Source organism: Prunus dulcis, chromosome 6 (assembly GCF_902201215.1).
Source record: "Prunus dulcis chromosome 6, ALMONDv2, whole genome shotgun sequence".
Classification (NCBI taxonomy): Eukaryota; Viridiplantae; Streptophyta; class Magnoliopsida; order Rosales; family Rosaceae; genus Prunus; species Prunus dulcis.
In genome coordinates this window covers 941,903-956,769 of record NC_047655.1, presented here as the reverse complement: position 1 = coordinate 956,769, position 14,867 = coordinate 941,903, and the positions used below count along the sequence as shown (strand labels likewise).

Genomic DNA, 14,867 nt, shown 5'->3' with positions numbered 1-14,867 from the left:
AGAGAATCATGCGTCTTGAGCCACTAAACCCGGTCTTGATTGTGAACATCTTCGTCAATGTGTCTAGAGTTTATTTGCTTTGAGTATTCAATAACATGAGTAAAAGTGCAGGGATGACTTCCAGGTGTTCTAGTTTTAGTTCTCCTAGATTACATTTTGTCACTTATGTTTGTTAATGTTCTTAATTAGCATTTCTTTTCACTGGTGTTTCTAGAATTAGTTTCTCATTTCAAACCACCCCTATGTGTTGTGTGTTTGAAGTGTGATTTTAGCCTTGGAGATATGTGACGGTGTAATTTTGTTTTTCTTTGTTTTTCTTTTCTTATTTTCACTAGGAAATCAAATGGAATTAGGCGATCCAATCCCTGTGGGATCAACCTCACACTTACATAGCTTTATTACCAACGGTCGTGCACTTGCAAGTATAATGTTTGTTTGAAATAATGTCTATTTTGCAGGTTGCCTAAAACATCACAACATAAACCACAAAGTTTAAAAGGGGTGGAATCAAATTTGCAAGGGTCTTGTAAGTTGTAACTACGGTTAGGAGCATTTACTATGCATGGTGCACCCGAGTTATTCTATTCAAATTCCTCCTTCACCAATATCGCTTATATGAAAAGAAAAAAAAACGGCAGACCAAAATTTGATTAAGAAAGAAGAAAAATAAACTAAAGCAATCCAATTATTGAAATTTGTTAAACTTGAAAGATGCAATTAGCATGGCTAAAACCATGGAGATGTGACATTTATGTACTAGCCATAGCTGTTGGACTCGGCTAAAATGTCCAAAACCTAAAATCATAGTCTGTAAAATGTAAAAACCTTAGAATTATATGATGTATACAACCACAATGAACTCCACTGAAAACCCAAATCAAAAGAGGCCTTAAATTGATTTAGTATGTTATTTTCTAGTCAATGCTCATTTCCCAGAAGTTATGCGACATGTTTGCATTTGGACACGATGAAGTGGACCGACCAAGTGGTGAGTGCTCGTATAACTGTCATATAACAACCTTCCATGGTCGTGACACGAAGTAGACTCTGTCTGTAAAGCAATAAATGGCCAGTCTCCAGTTTCTAGACTAGACCCCACGAACAACCCATTAGAATATCTTCCATCTCTTTTTCTTCTTTTGGGCTGACTGCAAAAACTCATCTCCCTCAAATCAAAGCTCTTGGTTTATGCATTTGAAACATACAGGAGAATTTCTAAATCAGTCCCGAAATCTGCATAGGAGAATTTATGTATATATATTGTTACCTCATTATTTAACACTGTAACTGTGAAGCATATCGAAGTTAAAAGAGCTTTTGATAAAAATTTGGTTTGGGTGGTGGCCATTTTTATCATTTCCCTCCAAGAGGATGGTCTTGAGGTACTCTCCTACACCTTCATGAAATCATGTTGTTGGCATAATAATCACATAATAGCTTAGTAGCTTGGACTGTATTATTTTTGACCCTTTTTTCTTCTTCTTTCAAACAAGATTTTACCATCATTGAGGTTTTAAAAAAAGTTGGGATGGACAAGATAAAAGATTATTATTATTATTATTATTTCTTTTGACAAACACAAAGACTTATTTAAGGTGGAAGAGAAGAGATATCATGGAAAGGAAGAGTTAGGAGGATTGCATTGCACCCGAATGTAGGGGGATTCAGAATCAGTTGTGTGGTTTAGAATGTTTGTTTAAAAATCCAGAAATTTTAATTTAAGTTAATTTATTTCTGTGGGGAGAAGGCTATGACTGCGCACTTGTTGCTACTAAAAGAGAAGCTAAAATCCTAATAAAAATGAGTGTACCTGGACTTGTTAATGAACTTAATTATATTACAATAACCATATATATATATATATATATATATATTTTCAGGTCTAAAATCTAAGATCCGAATGACTTGTAAACTCAAAACTAGTTATGGATAAGACCAAAGCATTTGAGTTTTTTTCTGAAATCTGTTACGTAACAGAAGCCTGAATGTGTGGCATTTGTCATCACTGGAACAGGCCTTCAATACATATATATAGATATATACACACAAGCATGCTTCTTCAAGTGTTTTCTTCTCTTTGAGCAACAACATCTCCCTTTGTGTTCTCTTTCTTTGTGTCCTCTTTCTTTGTGTTCTCTTTCTTTGGTCTTTTCTTTATATAAGCTGCATTAGGTTTTTAGTCTGACATGGTAGGCTTTTCAAGAAGTTTGGATTGAGATATTGGGTTGAAGCATTAAGGGGCATCGTTTGGGGTGAAATTTTTGTTTCGCTTCTCCACCATAAATGACAAAAGGTTTTTTCGTATTTTCTAGTTTTCTGGCAACTCATGTGATTTCGCCTACATTGCCACTTGTAACTACCGACACTCGCTCTTCCCCGTCACCGGAGTCCTGCAGAATTTCAAAAGCAGTTATCAAGTTTCGTAAAAGGTTGGTATCCTACACTTCAGCTGGCTTCATAGTAATGTTATAGCTACACTTTAGTTGTTGATGTTCATGTTTGATTCAATTAATAGGGCTTGATTTATATTGCTATCATGTCATGCCCTTGAATTGGTATTGAGTACGTTTTTCGAAAGTTGGTTACTTTGTAGAACGCAATTAACTTGGTCTCTCCTTTCAAACATTGGCAGATGATTAGCGAAGACAATAACCGAGACGCTGAAGTGTCGGGAGCCGTGGATACAAACATCCCTGAAAATGAACAGCAGGTGACAACTGAGATAACTGAGAGTAAGGAAACCAAATCCCCTGTTCAAAAGAGCAGAGGAGGATGGACCCTTGCAACTATCTTGCTAGGTACACATCATTGATGACAATCAAATTTTCATTCCTTAGGTTATAGAGTTGCAAAGATATACTTTCCTCTTGATATATATTAATTGTCTGGCTTGTTCTGTGCAGCGAATCAAGGCCTAGCAACACTAGCTTTCTTTGGTGTTGGTGTGAACCTGGTTTTGTTTCTAATCAGAGTTCTTGATCAACAAAATGCCGCGGCGGCAAATAATGTCAGCAAGTGGACTGGAACTGTTTATTTGTTCTCCCTTGTTGGAGCATTCCTCAGTGACTCCTATTGGGGTCGTTTCTTAACCTGCGCAATCTTTCAGCTCATCCTTGTGCTGGTAATACTTTCTTTTTTGGTGTTGCCAACATATTTCTTAATGTTTGTATTTGTTTTTTGAAACATTGGTATAAAAACTTAATGTTCCTCAATCAGGGCTTGGGGCTATTATCACTGTCATCTTGGCTCTACCTGATCCATCCGTCTGGTTGTGGCGACGGAGTAACTCCTTGCAAGCCAAAATCTACAGTGGGTGTTGTTATGTTTTACCTATCAATATATCTAATAGCACTTGGATATGGTGGGCACCAACCTACTATAGCAACATTTGGAGCAGACCAATTTGATGAGACAAATCCCAAACAACAGTCTTCAAAAGCAGCTTTCTTCTGCTATTTCTACTTTGCACTCAATGTTGGGTCTCTTTTCTCCAACAGCATCTTGGTTTATTATGAGGATAAAGGGTTCTGGACTATGGGGTTTCTGGTGTCATTAGGATCTGCTATCGTTGGCCTGGTGTCGTACTTGTTAGCAGCACCAAGGTACCGGTACATAAAACCGAGTGGCAACCCTTTGCCACGTGTAGCTCAGGTATTTGTGGCTGCATTTAGAAAATGGAAGGTTGTTCCAGCCAGCCCTGAGAATCTGTATGAGGTGGAAGGATCAGAATCTGCAATCAAAGGGAGTAGAAAGATTCTCCACAGTAAAGAGATTGAGTATGTAATATTTCACTTTATTAATTTTGATACAAACAAAATAATAATTAGCTTTTTAGTATGGCAATGAACTTTTCTGTTACTTAATTTGGTCAGGTTTTTGGACAAGGCAGCAACAATAACAGAGATGGATCAAAGTGGCCACAATAATCCATGGAGGGTGTGCACTGTAACTCAAGTTGAGGAAGCCAAATGCGTTCTGAAAATGCTCCCCATTTGGCTTTGCACCATAATTTACTCAGTGGTGTTCACACAAATGGCTTCACTTTTTGTGGAGCAAGGTGATGTGATGGAATCACACATTGGAAATTTTCACTTCCCAGCTGCTAGCATGTCTCTTTTTGACATATTCAGTGTTCTTATCTGCACCGGGATTTATCGCCATATCCTTGTGCCTGTATCTGGAAGATTAAGTGGGAATCCAAAAGGCTTATCCGAGCTTCAAAGAATGGGAATAGGGCTCATTATTGGCTTGCTATCAATGGTTGCAGCTGGTGCCACAGAGGTGGCAAGGCTCAAACATGTGCAGCCTGGTCAGAAGGTAAGCTCACTTAGCATATTTTGGCAAATTCCACAATATGTCCTTGTTGGTGCTTCAGAAATTTTTATGTATGTTGGTCAACTTGAGTTCTTCAATGGACAAGCCCCAGATGGAATCAAAAGCCTTGGAAGTTCACTCTGCATGGCCTCCATATCTCTTGGTAATTATGTTAGCAGCTTGCTGGTTACCATCGTGATGATGATTACAGCTAGAGGTGAAAACCCTGGTTGGATCCCAAATAATCTGAATGAGGGTCACCTGGACAGATTCTACTTCCTAATTGCAATTCTAACAGCTTTGGACTTTGTAGTTTATGTGTTTTGTGCTAAGAGGTACAAGGGCATTAACCTCCAAGGCCCTGAGCTGGAAATGGAGAGCATTGAAAGTCCACAAGAGGAGGTGGGGATCAACAGAGTTTAGGCCTTTAATTTTATGTTTCTTTGTAGGCAGTCTTTCCCTCTGTTTTGTTTTGTTTTTTTCAAATTTTTATGTAAGCATGAGTTTTAGAATAATTGTAGTGCAAGAAAGAAGAGAGGATGACCTCCGCTTTCTCTCAAATGCCTTTCTGGGTATGTTCTGATATGACTGGAAAACAACTTGGTTTATCTTTCTGAATGGTTACTTTGGTATGTTCTTCTGTTAATGATTACCTGTGACATGATTGGATTGGAAAACAACTTGGTTTATCTTTCAGAATGGTTAAAGCCCAACTCAAACAACTGATCATCCACTACCTAAATCCTTTTATAAGCCCAAAGAGGTCCTCTTCTTGTTGGCTTTGTTGTAAATACAAGTGATGTTAGGAAAAGAAATAATCCAACTCAGAATTTCGAATGCAAAAATAAATACTTTTAATTCTTTCAGCTACGAGTTTTGCGATGATCCTATTTATTATCACAAATGGACACTTCATGCACGAGCTGAAAGCAACAACTACTTGAAAAATTGTTGGCAAAATTGAAAACGAATCAGTGGGTAGGTAGGTTAGGTGGGTGTCCCTATGAGCAAAAGCTTTGTTGCGTATGGTGCTGGCATGCATGGAGTCTCACTATCTAGAGTCTAGACCTAATAAGACCAAAAGCATGCAATGCATAATAGTACAACCCACCTTTGCTTTGGGTCCTTCAATTCGCCACTTTCGCATAAATCGTGTGGATTTATCACATGAAAAACTGTTTGTTAGTCCACCTTTGAGATTTTTGAAGTTCATTTTTCACATTTTGTATCGTCACTAAGCTTTATAGTCATGCCTACAAAAGATGTATTAATCATTATTTTAGTAGCATATGATAATTAATGATGTCATGTTGTTGCCAAAGATAAAGATATGGAGAAAAAAAATCATGTGCACGAATTGGATGATTCTTCTATGCCATTTTATATGCCCATAAACATAATGAATTGCCTTTGCCTTATCTTTTATGGAGTGTGAAGGTAATGGCAGATGTATCTGTCCAATAAATTCAGTGATATGATAACCCCATTGTACTATATGAATAACCTTAACTATTTGTTGACACATTGGAATTAACTTGGATATGTTGAGTTTTAAAATGATTTTAATTTCTGACTTGCCTTGTGTTTATGTTATACGAAATTAAAAAATATGAATAAAATTAACTCAAACTTCAAACATTATTAATAAGGAGATGGAGCGATACTTGTTTTTAGTTAAAAGGAGTGGAGAGAGGAAATGTATATGCAATTTAAACTATTGCTTTTATTAAAAAAAAAAAAAAAAAGGAAAATCTTTAGGGGTGGGCATGGGTTGGGTTGGGTCAATTTTGGTCATAACCCGTAACTCAACCTGATATATAGCGGTTTATGATTTTTTGAATCTAAGACTCGCTCATTATTAGACCAACCCGACCCTCTAATGATCGAGTTAAATGGTTAGGCTATTGAGCAGTTCAGTTAAGTTGACCCAAAATTGTGCTCACCCCTACTCTAAACCTTTTCCCTTTCGGGTCCATTTTGAGTCCAAGTTTTATTATAATAAAGACTAATAATAAAAAAACACTTTATAAAGTTGGTTTATTTAGAAAAAATAAAATAAAAGAAATAGAAGGCACTTGTACGAAATATTATGCGCCTTTAGATGTGGCATCAAGATTTGGTCGCATCACATTCAATGGCCAAAAATTAGCTGCAACATTTGTAGGTCCAAAAATATGGAGACACAAATTTGTGTTTGTATATATTACATCCTTCTCTAATTCATCTATCCATCCCCTTTGGTTCCAAAACTTAGATTATTTAATTTGAATTCAAAAGTACTAGCTATAAGTCTCCAAATGTTTTTTTTTTTTTTTGTAGAATTTAAATTCTAGATGTTTCCCTTACAAAAATGAAATAACATATGAAGCTTTACTTTTTTTTTTCTTTTTTTTTTTCTTGGGGGTACAATGGGGGCCAAGGGCCAAAAAGAAAGCAAAACTCACCCCTTATATTTGAAAGACAACTCAGAGATAGTGATATAATGAGCCCCATTCTAAAATCCGATACCCCCATTGTTTTCATATTTGCTCCAAAATCCAAAAACAAAGTCCAATTCATGGAGAGAAGAAGAAAAAGAGTGACAGAGAAGAAGGTGGAGAACCACCACTTATCAATGCATGAGTGGAATGGATCAATGGGTATGGATGAGTGGGAGACAGCTTATCTGCTGATAAGATGGTTTGAATAAGACCCATATTTCTCATGAATGGTTGATTTGATAAGTCATTCACATACACAGTGTAATATGGACCGATCCTTATCAAAATATTCTATTTAATTTTTTCCTTTAGGACTGAAATCAGGTTCTCCTTATATTAATCTTCATAAGCATTTCTGCATATATGTGCATTTTTTTTATACCAAATATTTAAAGTATTTAAGTATATAGTTTATGAATACGTACGTATATAATGCATGGATGACGTATGCGTATATTTGTAGAGATATGCACATGCCCACTTGCCATTTCCACGTCTGAATTACTACTGATATAAACAAGTGAAACATACAATTAAATATGAGAGAGAGAGAGAGAGAGAGAGAGAGAGAGAGAGAGAGAGAGAGAATTTGGCTTCTATATATGTAGCAACAATGAAATTTCACATTTGTTCATGATGAAAAATTACATTCCAAACTGGTGCTTTGACGACCTAAAAGGATCAAAAGTAAGATTCAGGAGATTAAGGATTTAAGAAAAGAAAAATAATCTCCTAGACAGTAATATTAACACCAAATAGTCTAAATCCTTTTTGGTCAGCCATGGATGCCTTGTGATCTTCACTATACTTACATTCACCTTGCTGAAACTTGTAGCTGCTACTTCCCCCCAAATTCAGTTCCAATTTGACCTGCAAATCCTCACACTCATGCTTATTGATCTCCTGCTCAAGCAAACATGATCTCTTGCTTTCACCCTCAATATGCATCACATCAATTAACCAAAATGTAGCACTTTCTCTGTCTTCCTCTCTCAATTGATCATCATTCTCACATGTATAAAATGTGATCACATCATTTGCCTTCAAATTGTTTTCCTTCACAAACCTATTCCAACCCCTTGTGAACACAAAGCTTTGGCTACTCTTCCAATAGCAATACCTAAACTTCCACACCCTCATGAGCTTGTCATAGAAAACCAGCTCAATGTCATCAACCCCATTTTCTTCCACATTCTCACAAATACAAGGGAAATACTCAACAGCATATTTCTTGGGAATTACAAGCCTATTGAGCTTGCCCACATCACTTGGTGTCAATTCTTTTTGGAAGAGTTGCCTAGACAATATTTTCTCATCACCATGCACCCTAATTGAGTTGTTACCCTTGCCCATTTCCTCAGTTTGTGATTGTTTTTGTGACCTTATAAATGCATCAAATTTGGATGGATAGGAACCATCCCTAATCATTTTTATTACTGCATCTGTTGTGTAATGGTTTTGAAAATCAGGCTCTTGAATGGTGAAATTGGTCCATGGAAAATTTCTGTGCAAATCTTTACCATTTCGAAGCTTGATTGCCGCACTATCGTAAGCCATGGCAGCTTCCTTCTCGGACTTGAAGGTGCCAAGCCAAATTCTTTGGTGGTTTGCATATATTTGTGCACCCCAGTGACCATTTTGTTGTGGCACAACCCCTTTAAATTTTGCAAATGAGACATCATTGTCAAGTCTCGCACGCTTATTTGGATGAAGCAGTCCAAAATCGTTGTCGTTTGAATCAGATGTTTCGAGAGCTACATTTCTTTGGACTCTTGAAATCATGCTTGATGCAGCATCTTCTTCCATTGTGAATCTCAAGGGCAAAGACAAGCACAATATTGGCATGGAGATGTGAAGACTAATTGATCAACTGATGCTAAAAAAATGCAAGGCGATCCTCATGATGGGGTTTCAAGAAAATCATGATGAGAAAAGGTTTTAGTTTTAGCATTGCACAGATCATAATATTGGTTTTGAGAGAGAGAGAGAGAGAGAGAGAGAGAGAGAGAGAGAGAGAGAGAGATCTGCAAGATGAGCATGATGTTGCATGAACATGGGTAGATTTTATTTGAAAGGCTGAGAGTTGAAAATATTAAACTGAATTAGGTTAAGTAACAACAAATTATTAAGCACCATATGATTCTAGAAAGAAGTAACAAAATTTTCCAAGTGAAAAATCAAGTCAAATATATTAGAACAAATTTGAAGCGGCCGGATTTATCTTAATTTAGGCAAATTAATTAGGTGTTGCATTCTGAAACTAAATAACCCATTTTGTTTATAGCATATAGTTGACTACAAGTTACAAGTACGTACGTAGGTGTTTCAATTCTTATTATGGGCTGGCATAATCTACATCAGAGATGTCCTAACATTCAATCAGTCACTAGAAGTTTCTGATGTGTCACAATTTATGTGCTAATTATAGAGGAAACTGATGTGTCAGATATTCTTCATATGTACAGCTTGGCTCTTATAAAACAAATATGCAAGCAAATGCAAGATTTTTGTTCCACTTTGGATTCCCAATTATGTTAGAGGGCTTTACGTTAACAACACTGCTTGTATTTAGCGGAAATTTTTTGGGTGTTACGTGGTATTATTAATCCACATGTTAAAGTACCGGTAGACAACAAAGTTGATATTTCTTGGACTTTGTTAGTAAAACCATGCTGCCGAAAAATAAGTATGTTATCACATAATATTGGTAACTCCGAGTGAGGGTATGATTGTCACATTGAAAATTTCTCCATTTTTGTTAATAAAACTACAATAGGAATATGACACGTGACACACATAATTTTCGTTCTGTAAGATAAAGATAAACAACTTAAAATTAGGGAGCATTGAGCTATAACCTGGTCTAAGTAAGAGCCTCGTGCAAAATAAAGAAACCATTTCTTAGCTCACTATAACTAACTTTTTTTTACCTTTATGAGGATACATAGACAAGATTTATTCCAAGACATTAATTTACAAATAAACGACAATAATTAAGCTGACATGAACTGAAATATCCTAACGATTGTAACTACAAAATAAGAGATAGAACCATTGGTTAGGTTCTAATTCTGTCTCGACTACATGGTTTAAGAGAATGGAAAGAGTAAGGTACATCCATAGTCAAACCTAGGACCTAACCCTCCCAATGCCACTTCACTCTTAATTAACAAATCTAATCAAACTTTAAAATATATATATATATATATATATAATTAGGAACCTATATCCGTACGTATTACTATACTATAGCAGCCAGTAAGTACAGTTGTACAGGTTGAAAAAGCGTTGGAGCTTTATCCGAATAAAAATTCATATATCAGAAGTCTGTAGTTTAAACTATCGTTTTTATTAAAAAAATTATATAAATAAGTAGCACTAATTAAAACCTGTATTTTGAACTTTAATTGATGAAATATACAATGCATATATATACACACATAATATACTGCAAAACAGGAATATTTTAATGTGTACTTTATTTTCCTTGACATGATTCATATATCTTGGACATAACTTTTCAAAAAGTATATTATATATTTTTGAGCTCATGATTCATTACATCATGGAAAAACTATTAATTTTCTTGCATGTCAAATAGTATTAAAATAACGACTGTTGCCTTTTTTTTTTTTTCTTTTCTTTTGGTAATACTGTTTGACAACTGCTCATTATGCTCAGTGATGAATTTACAGACATTTAACCTGAATAAAAATTACTGAAATTGAGGAGAGACTATCATCATAATCATATATATATATATAAAATATTATATATCAATAGGTCATTTTCACAGGAGCAATCAAATGCCATTCATGGAAGAAACGACCTAGTTTGTGGCACAGACTCTTCTAAGTTGACCTCTCCTTCTCCCTATTCCACCACTATTTTTCTTTTCAGTTTTTATCTTGTAAATTTGTTTGATAACAAGTATAAAGTAAGTTTGAAAATGACTATTAATTTCCCCCACATTACTCTCCCCTAGCTATATTTATATTGAACTCTGACAACCAACTCTTATCATATTTTCTTCAATTGGTTCCATTTCTATAACTACTCCATCTTAATACTTCTTCAACCTCATTACCTTTGAAGTAAGTTCTTGTTGCTTTCTTTATCAGTTATCTATGGCTTAGATTGATACATAATATATATATATGGTTTCAACAGTTCCACCATGCTAGCAAATTTGTTTATTCTGATTCAACTCTCTCTCATTTCCATTGATATATATTTTGCAGAAGGAACCTTCAATGGCCAGTTCTATGGATTTACTCAACTTTAGTAATGAGGCTGCGCGAAAGGTCAGTGAAGTACTGGAATCAAGTAAAATATATTGTTTCAGATGATGATGATTCTGTAAAGTCGTTATATGGCTTTTGATTGATCTGCAAACTGTTATATATAGCATCCATGAATCAGAAATAGTTACTTATTATTTTCATTTTGATCCACCAAAAAAAAAAAAACAAAAAAAACTAGCAGCAGGTGAGAGAAGACAACAGATGCACCGGAGAATCAGAAACTGTGAACCGAAACTTATATGAAGTCGAACAGAAGGTGATAGCTGGTAAAAGTAAGACATCCCTTATTAGAAAGAGCACAGGAGGATGGAAATTTGCAAGCCTCTTACTAGGTACCAATAATGAATGATAATCACTTTCTTAATTTCGTTCTTTTAATATATTTATGATGTTCTTGTTGGTCTTGTCTTGTGCAGTGAATCAAGGGCTAGCAACTCTAGCTTTCTTTGGTGTTGGTGTGAACTTGGTTTTGTTTTTAACCAGAGTTCTTGATCAAGAGAATGCCGTTGCCGCCAACAGTGTCAGCAAGTGGACTGGAACTGTTTATTTGTGCTCCTTAATTGGTGCATTTCTCAGTGATTCGTACTGGGGTCGTTACTTAACCTGCGCTATCTTTCAGCTCATCTTCGTAGTGGTAATTAATTTTTTATTATGTTTTATTGTAAAGTACATATATTCTTTGAAGTGAATGAAAATTGATGTTGCCTTAAATTAAATATCAGGGCTTGGTGCTGTCATCTCTTTCATCTTGGCTCTTCTTGTTCCACCCTTCTGGTTGTGGTGATGGAGAAATAGTGTGCATGCCTGCATCCCCAGTAGGTGTTGCTATCTTTTATTTGTCCATATATTTGGTTGCATTTGGATATGGCGGGTACCAGCCAACTATAGCAACCTTTGGAGCTGACCAATTTGATGAGGCAAATCCTAAAGAGGGAGCTTCAAAAGCAGTTTTCTTTTGCTATTTCTACTTCGCACTCAATGTTGGGTCTCTTTTCTCAAACACCATATTGGTCTATTATGAGGATACTGGCAAATGGACTCTGGGGTTTGTGGTGTCATTGGGGTCTGCTATCATAGCCCTTTTGTCCTTTTTGTTAGGGACACCAGGGTATAGGTACATAAAACCATGTGGCAACCCTCTGCCACGTGTCGCTCAGGTATTCGTCGCTGCAGCTAGGAAATGGGATATTGTTCCAGTAAACTCGGATGACCTGTATGAGGTGGAAGGACCAGACTCTGCAATCAAAGGGAGTAGAAAGATTTACCACAGCAATGAGATTGAGTAAGTATCAGACTTTTCATCCGTACAAACTTTACAGTAAAAAGTCTTTCAAATCATACCATGTACTACAAATTACTCAATACATAGTAAATAAATAAGACAACATATAGAAATTTTCGAGATCCACATAGCACTTGTCTAAAGTACTTAAACTAAATTGGTTCTTAATTTGATCAGGTTTTTGGACAAGGCAGCAACAATCACTGAGGATGATCTGTGTGGCCCTAAGAATCCATGGAGGCTCTGCACCGTAACTCAAGTCGAGGAAGCCAAATGCGTCCTGAAAATGCTACCCATTTGGCTTTGTACTATAATTTACTCTGTGGTCTTCACACAAATGGCTTCCCTTTTTGTAGAGCAAGGGGATGTGATGAAATCCAACTTTGGAAATTTTCACCTCCCAGCTGCTAGCATGTCTGCTTTTGATATATGCAGTGTCCTCATCTGCACTGGAATTTATCGCCAAGTGCTTGTGCCTTTAGCTGGAAAGCTGAGTGGGAACACCAAAGGGATATCGGAGCTTAAGCGCATGGGGATAGGGCTCGTTATTGGCATGCTGGCAATGGTCGCAGCTGGTGCCACAGAGATTGCAAGGCTCAAGCATGTGCTGCCTGGTGAGAAAATAAGTTCTCTGAACATATTTTGGCAAATTCCACAGTATGTTCTTGTTGGTGCTTCTGAGGTTTTTATGTACGTTGGTCAACTTGAATTCTTCAATGGACAAGCCCCCGATGGGATAAAAAGCTTCGGAAGTTCACTCTGCATGGCTTCAATGTCGCTTGGGAATTACGCGAGCAGCTTTCTGGTTAACATGGTAATGGGAATTACAGCTAGAGGTAAAGACCCTGGTTGGATCCCAGATGATCTGAACACAGGTCACTTGGACAGATTCTACTTCCTAATTGCAGCATTAACAGCTTTCGACTTTGTGATTTACGTGTTTTGTGCTAAGTGGTACAAGTCCATTAACCTTGAGGGCTCTGAGAAGGAAATTCAGATCATTGAAATTCAACAAGATGTGGTGCTCAGAAGAGTTTAGGCATCTTGATTAGTACTTGGCATGAGTTTAAGAAATAATCTTTGTGTGCTGCAGAAGAGGAGAGAGCATGACCTCTTATATATTGCAGAAGAGAAATGATTGCTTTCCTAAATAGTGTAACATGCTTTTGCCAAGTTAAGAAGATTTAAGTAATAAATAAGTTTGTTTAGGCTGGCAGCTTTGGCTTGCATTGTAAGTTTCAAACATTTTGGTAGAGCTAATGGAATCAGTGGATATTTTGGTAAATTGTCATGTACTGCTTTTGAATTCTTGGAAAGTGATTGCAGCTTTGGATTCCTTCCAGGGAGGAAAGTGATAGAACTTACATATTGATCATCATGAAAATGGTAATTCTCAGCATGCATGATTCATATATGTCTGCTCTGCAGTGATACTGCTAAGTGGGCACTACGAAAATGGACCAAAACATGTACGCATTTATTAAAAACGTTGAAGAATGATATTTTGTATGTGAAGTGAAGCAATATGGTTGTCTTAATTTCTGGCTATAATAAGAGCCCTATAAATTATGGAGAGAGTATGATTATATATATGAAGTTGATAGATAGATCTGTGGACATACGCTAAATACTACTGTGAATTTGGACGCAGTGACACCATTGCCAACACTATAAGCTTAGCTTAGGCTAGGACTCCTGTGGTTGCACCAATTTGAACTGTCCAATAGGATATGAATATGGTGCTAGCTACCTAGACGTGACTCTCAAGCTAATGCCTGAAAAAGCAGAGAGTATGAGAAAGCTTCTGGAATGTCACATTACTTAGCAAAGCTTGCCTTAAGTTGCCATATGGGAAGGAAATGAAAAAACTAGTGAAAGTTTACCATCTATTATTACACTTTAAGAATTACTTTGTCGATATGTTATTTTTACATATCTTTGCCACCACACGATGACGGATTCAAGAATTTTTCGTTCATCACGTCATTTTGCCTACTTGTCCTTGGCTCCATGCCCACCCTCCGGCTCTTTGAGACATTTTATCGAACATATTAACCCCATGACAACTATAATAAAAGAGAATAACAAAATAATATAAGCAATTGTAATCACTGGCCCATATTGTGAGAAATTATTGTATGGTACTGGAATACAGTCACGTGGTATAATTTATACACGTATTATAATATAAGTGAATTAGTTACACCACCTCATCATACTCCTATAGTACACTATAATTACTCCCCTGTTTTAGATCGTAGACTTCTTTCAAATCAACTCTCCCAAATTTATGGAGGTCTATACGATTTTTTAATTTTAATTTTTATTTCAAAAGGCCTGTAGGAAATTCTAAAGAACCCCATATCAAGGAATTTCCAGTCTCATTAATTTAGAAACCCATTAAGTTTTTGTTTGTAAAAAAAGCCCATAAATTTTATAATGAGCCCATTAAATGAAATTGGTAGCCCGATCCAATCCTTGGAAGCC

General features: G+C 36.3%; 3 protein-coding genes across 3 annotated transcripts; 2 read left to right on the top strand and 1 right to left on the bottom strand.

Annotated features, from left to right (window-relative positions):
* The first annotated feature begins 2,375 nt into the window (after positions 1-2,375).
* LOC117632426 (protein NRT1/ PTR FAMILY 7.1-like) lies at positions 2,376-4,737 on the top strand. The gene is made up of 5 exons (XM_034365894.1): positions 2,376-2,429; positions 2,633-2,798; positions 2,904-3,121; positions 3,217-3,776; positions 3,873-4,737. Exons 2-5 carry the CDS (start codon positions 2,633-2,635, stop codon positions 4,735-4,737), a joined length of 1,809 nt encoding a protein of 602 aa, XP_034221785.1. The 5' UTR covers positions 2,376-2,429.
* A 2,789-nt stretch (positions 4,738-7,526) lies between these two features.
* Positions 7,527-8,600, bottom strand: LOC117633076 (AP2/ERF and B3 domain-containing transcription factor At1g51120-like). Its single transcript, XM_034366753.1, has one exon. It carries the CDS (start codon positions 8,598-8,600, stop codon positions 7,527-7,529), a length of 1,074 nt encoding a protein of 357 aa, XP_034222644.1.
* Positions 8,601-11,047: 2,447 nt separating this feature from the next.
* LOC117633071 (protein NRT1/ PTR FAMILY 7.1-like) lies at positions 11,048-13,728 on the top strand. Its single transcript, XM_034366742.1, has 5 exons — positions 11,048-11,098; positions 11,280-11,430; positions 11,515-11,732; positions 11,821-12,380; positions 12,558-13,728. The coding sequence occupies exons 1-5, from the start codon at positions 11,048-11,050 to the stop codon at positions 13,417-13,419; spliced, it is 1,842 nt and encodes a 613-aa protein (XP_034222633.1). The 3' UTR covers positions 13,420-13,728.
* Positions 13,729-14,867: the final 1,139 nt, after the last annotated feature.

Coding starts and splice junctions, on each gene's coding strand:
- LOC117633076 (XM_034366753.1), bottom strand. CDS start 8,600: ATGGAAGAAGATGCTGCATCAAGCATGATTTCAAGAGTCCAAAGAAAT.
- LOC117632426 (XM_034365894.1), top strand. CDS start 2,633: ATGATTAGCGAAGACAATAACCGAGACGCTGAAGTGTCGGGAGCCGTG. Junction 3,122..3,216: donor TTCAGCTCATCCTTGTGCTG/GTAATACTTTCT, acceptor TTCCTCAATCAG/GGCTTGGGGCTATTATCACT. Junction 3,777..3,872: donor CTCCACAGTAAAGAGATTGA/GTATGTAATATT, acceptor TAATTTGGTCAG/GTTTTTGGACAAGGCAGCAA.
- LOC117633071 (XM_034366742.1), top strand. CDS start 11,048: ATGGCCAGTTCTATGGATTTACTCAACTTTAGTAATGAGGCTGCGCGA. Junction 11,431..11,514: donor ATTTGCAAGCCTCTTACTAG/GTACCAATAATG, acceptor TGTCTTGTGCAG/TGAATCAAGGGCTAGCAACT. Junction 12,381..12,557: donor TACCACAGCAATGAGATTGA/GTAAGTATCAGA, acceptor TAATTTGATCAG/GTTTTTGGACAAGGCAGCAA.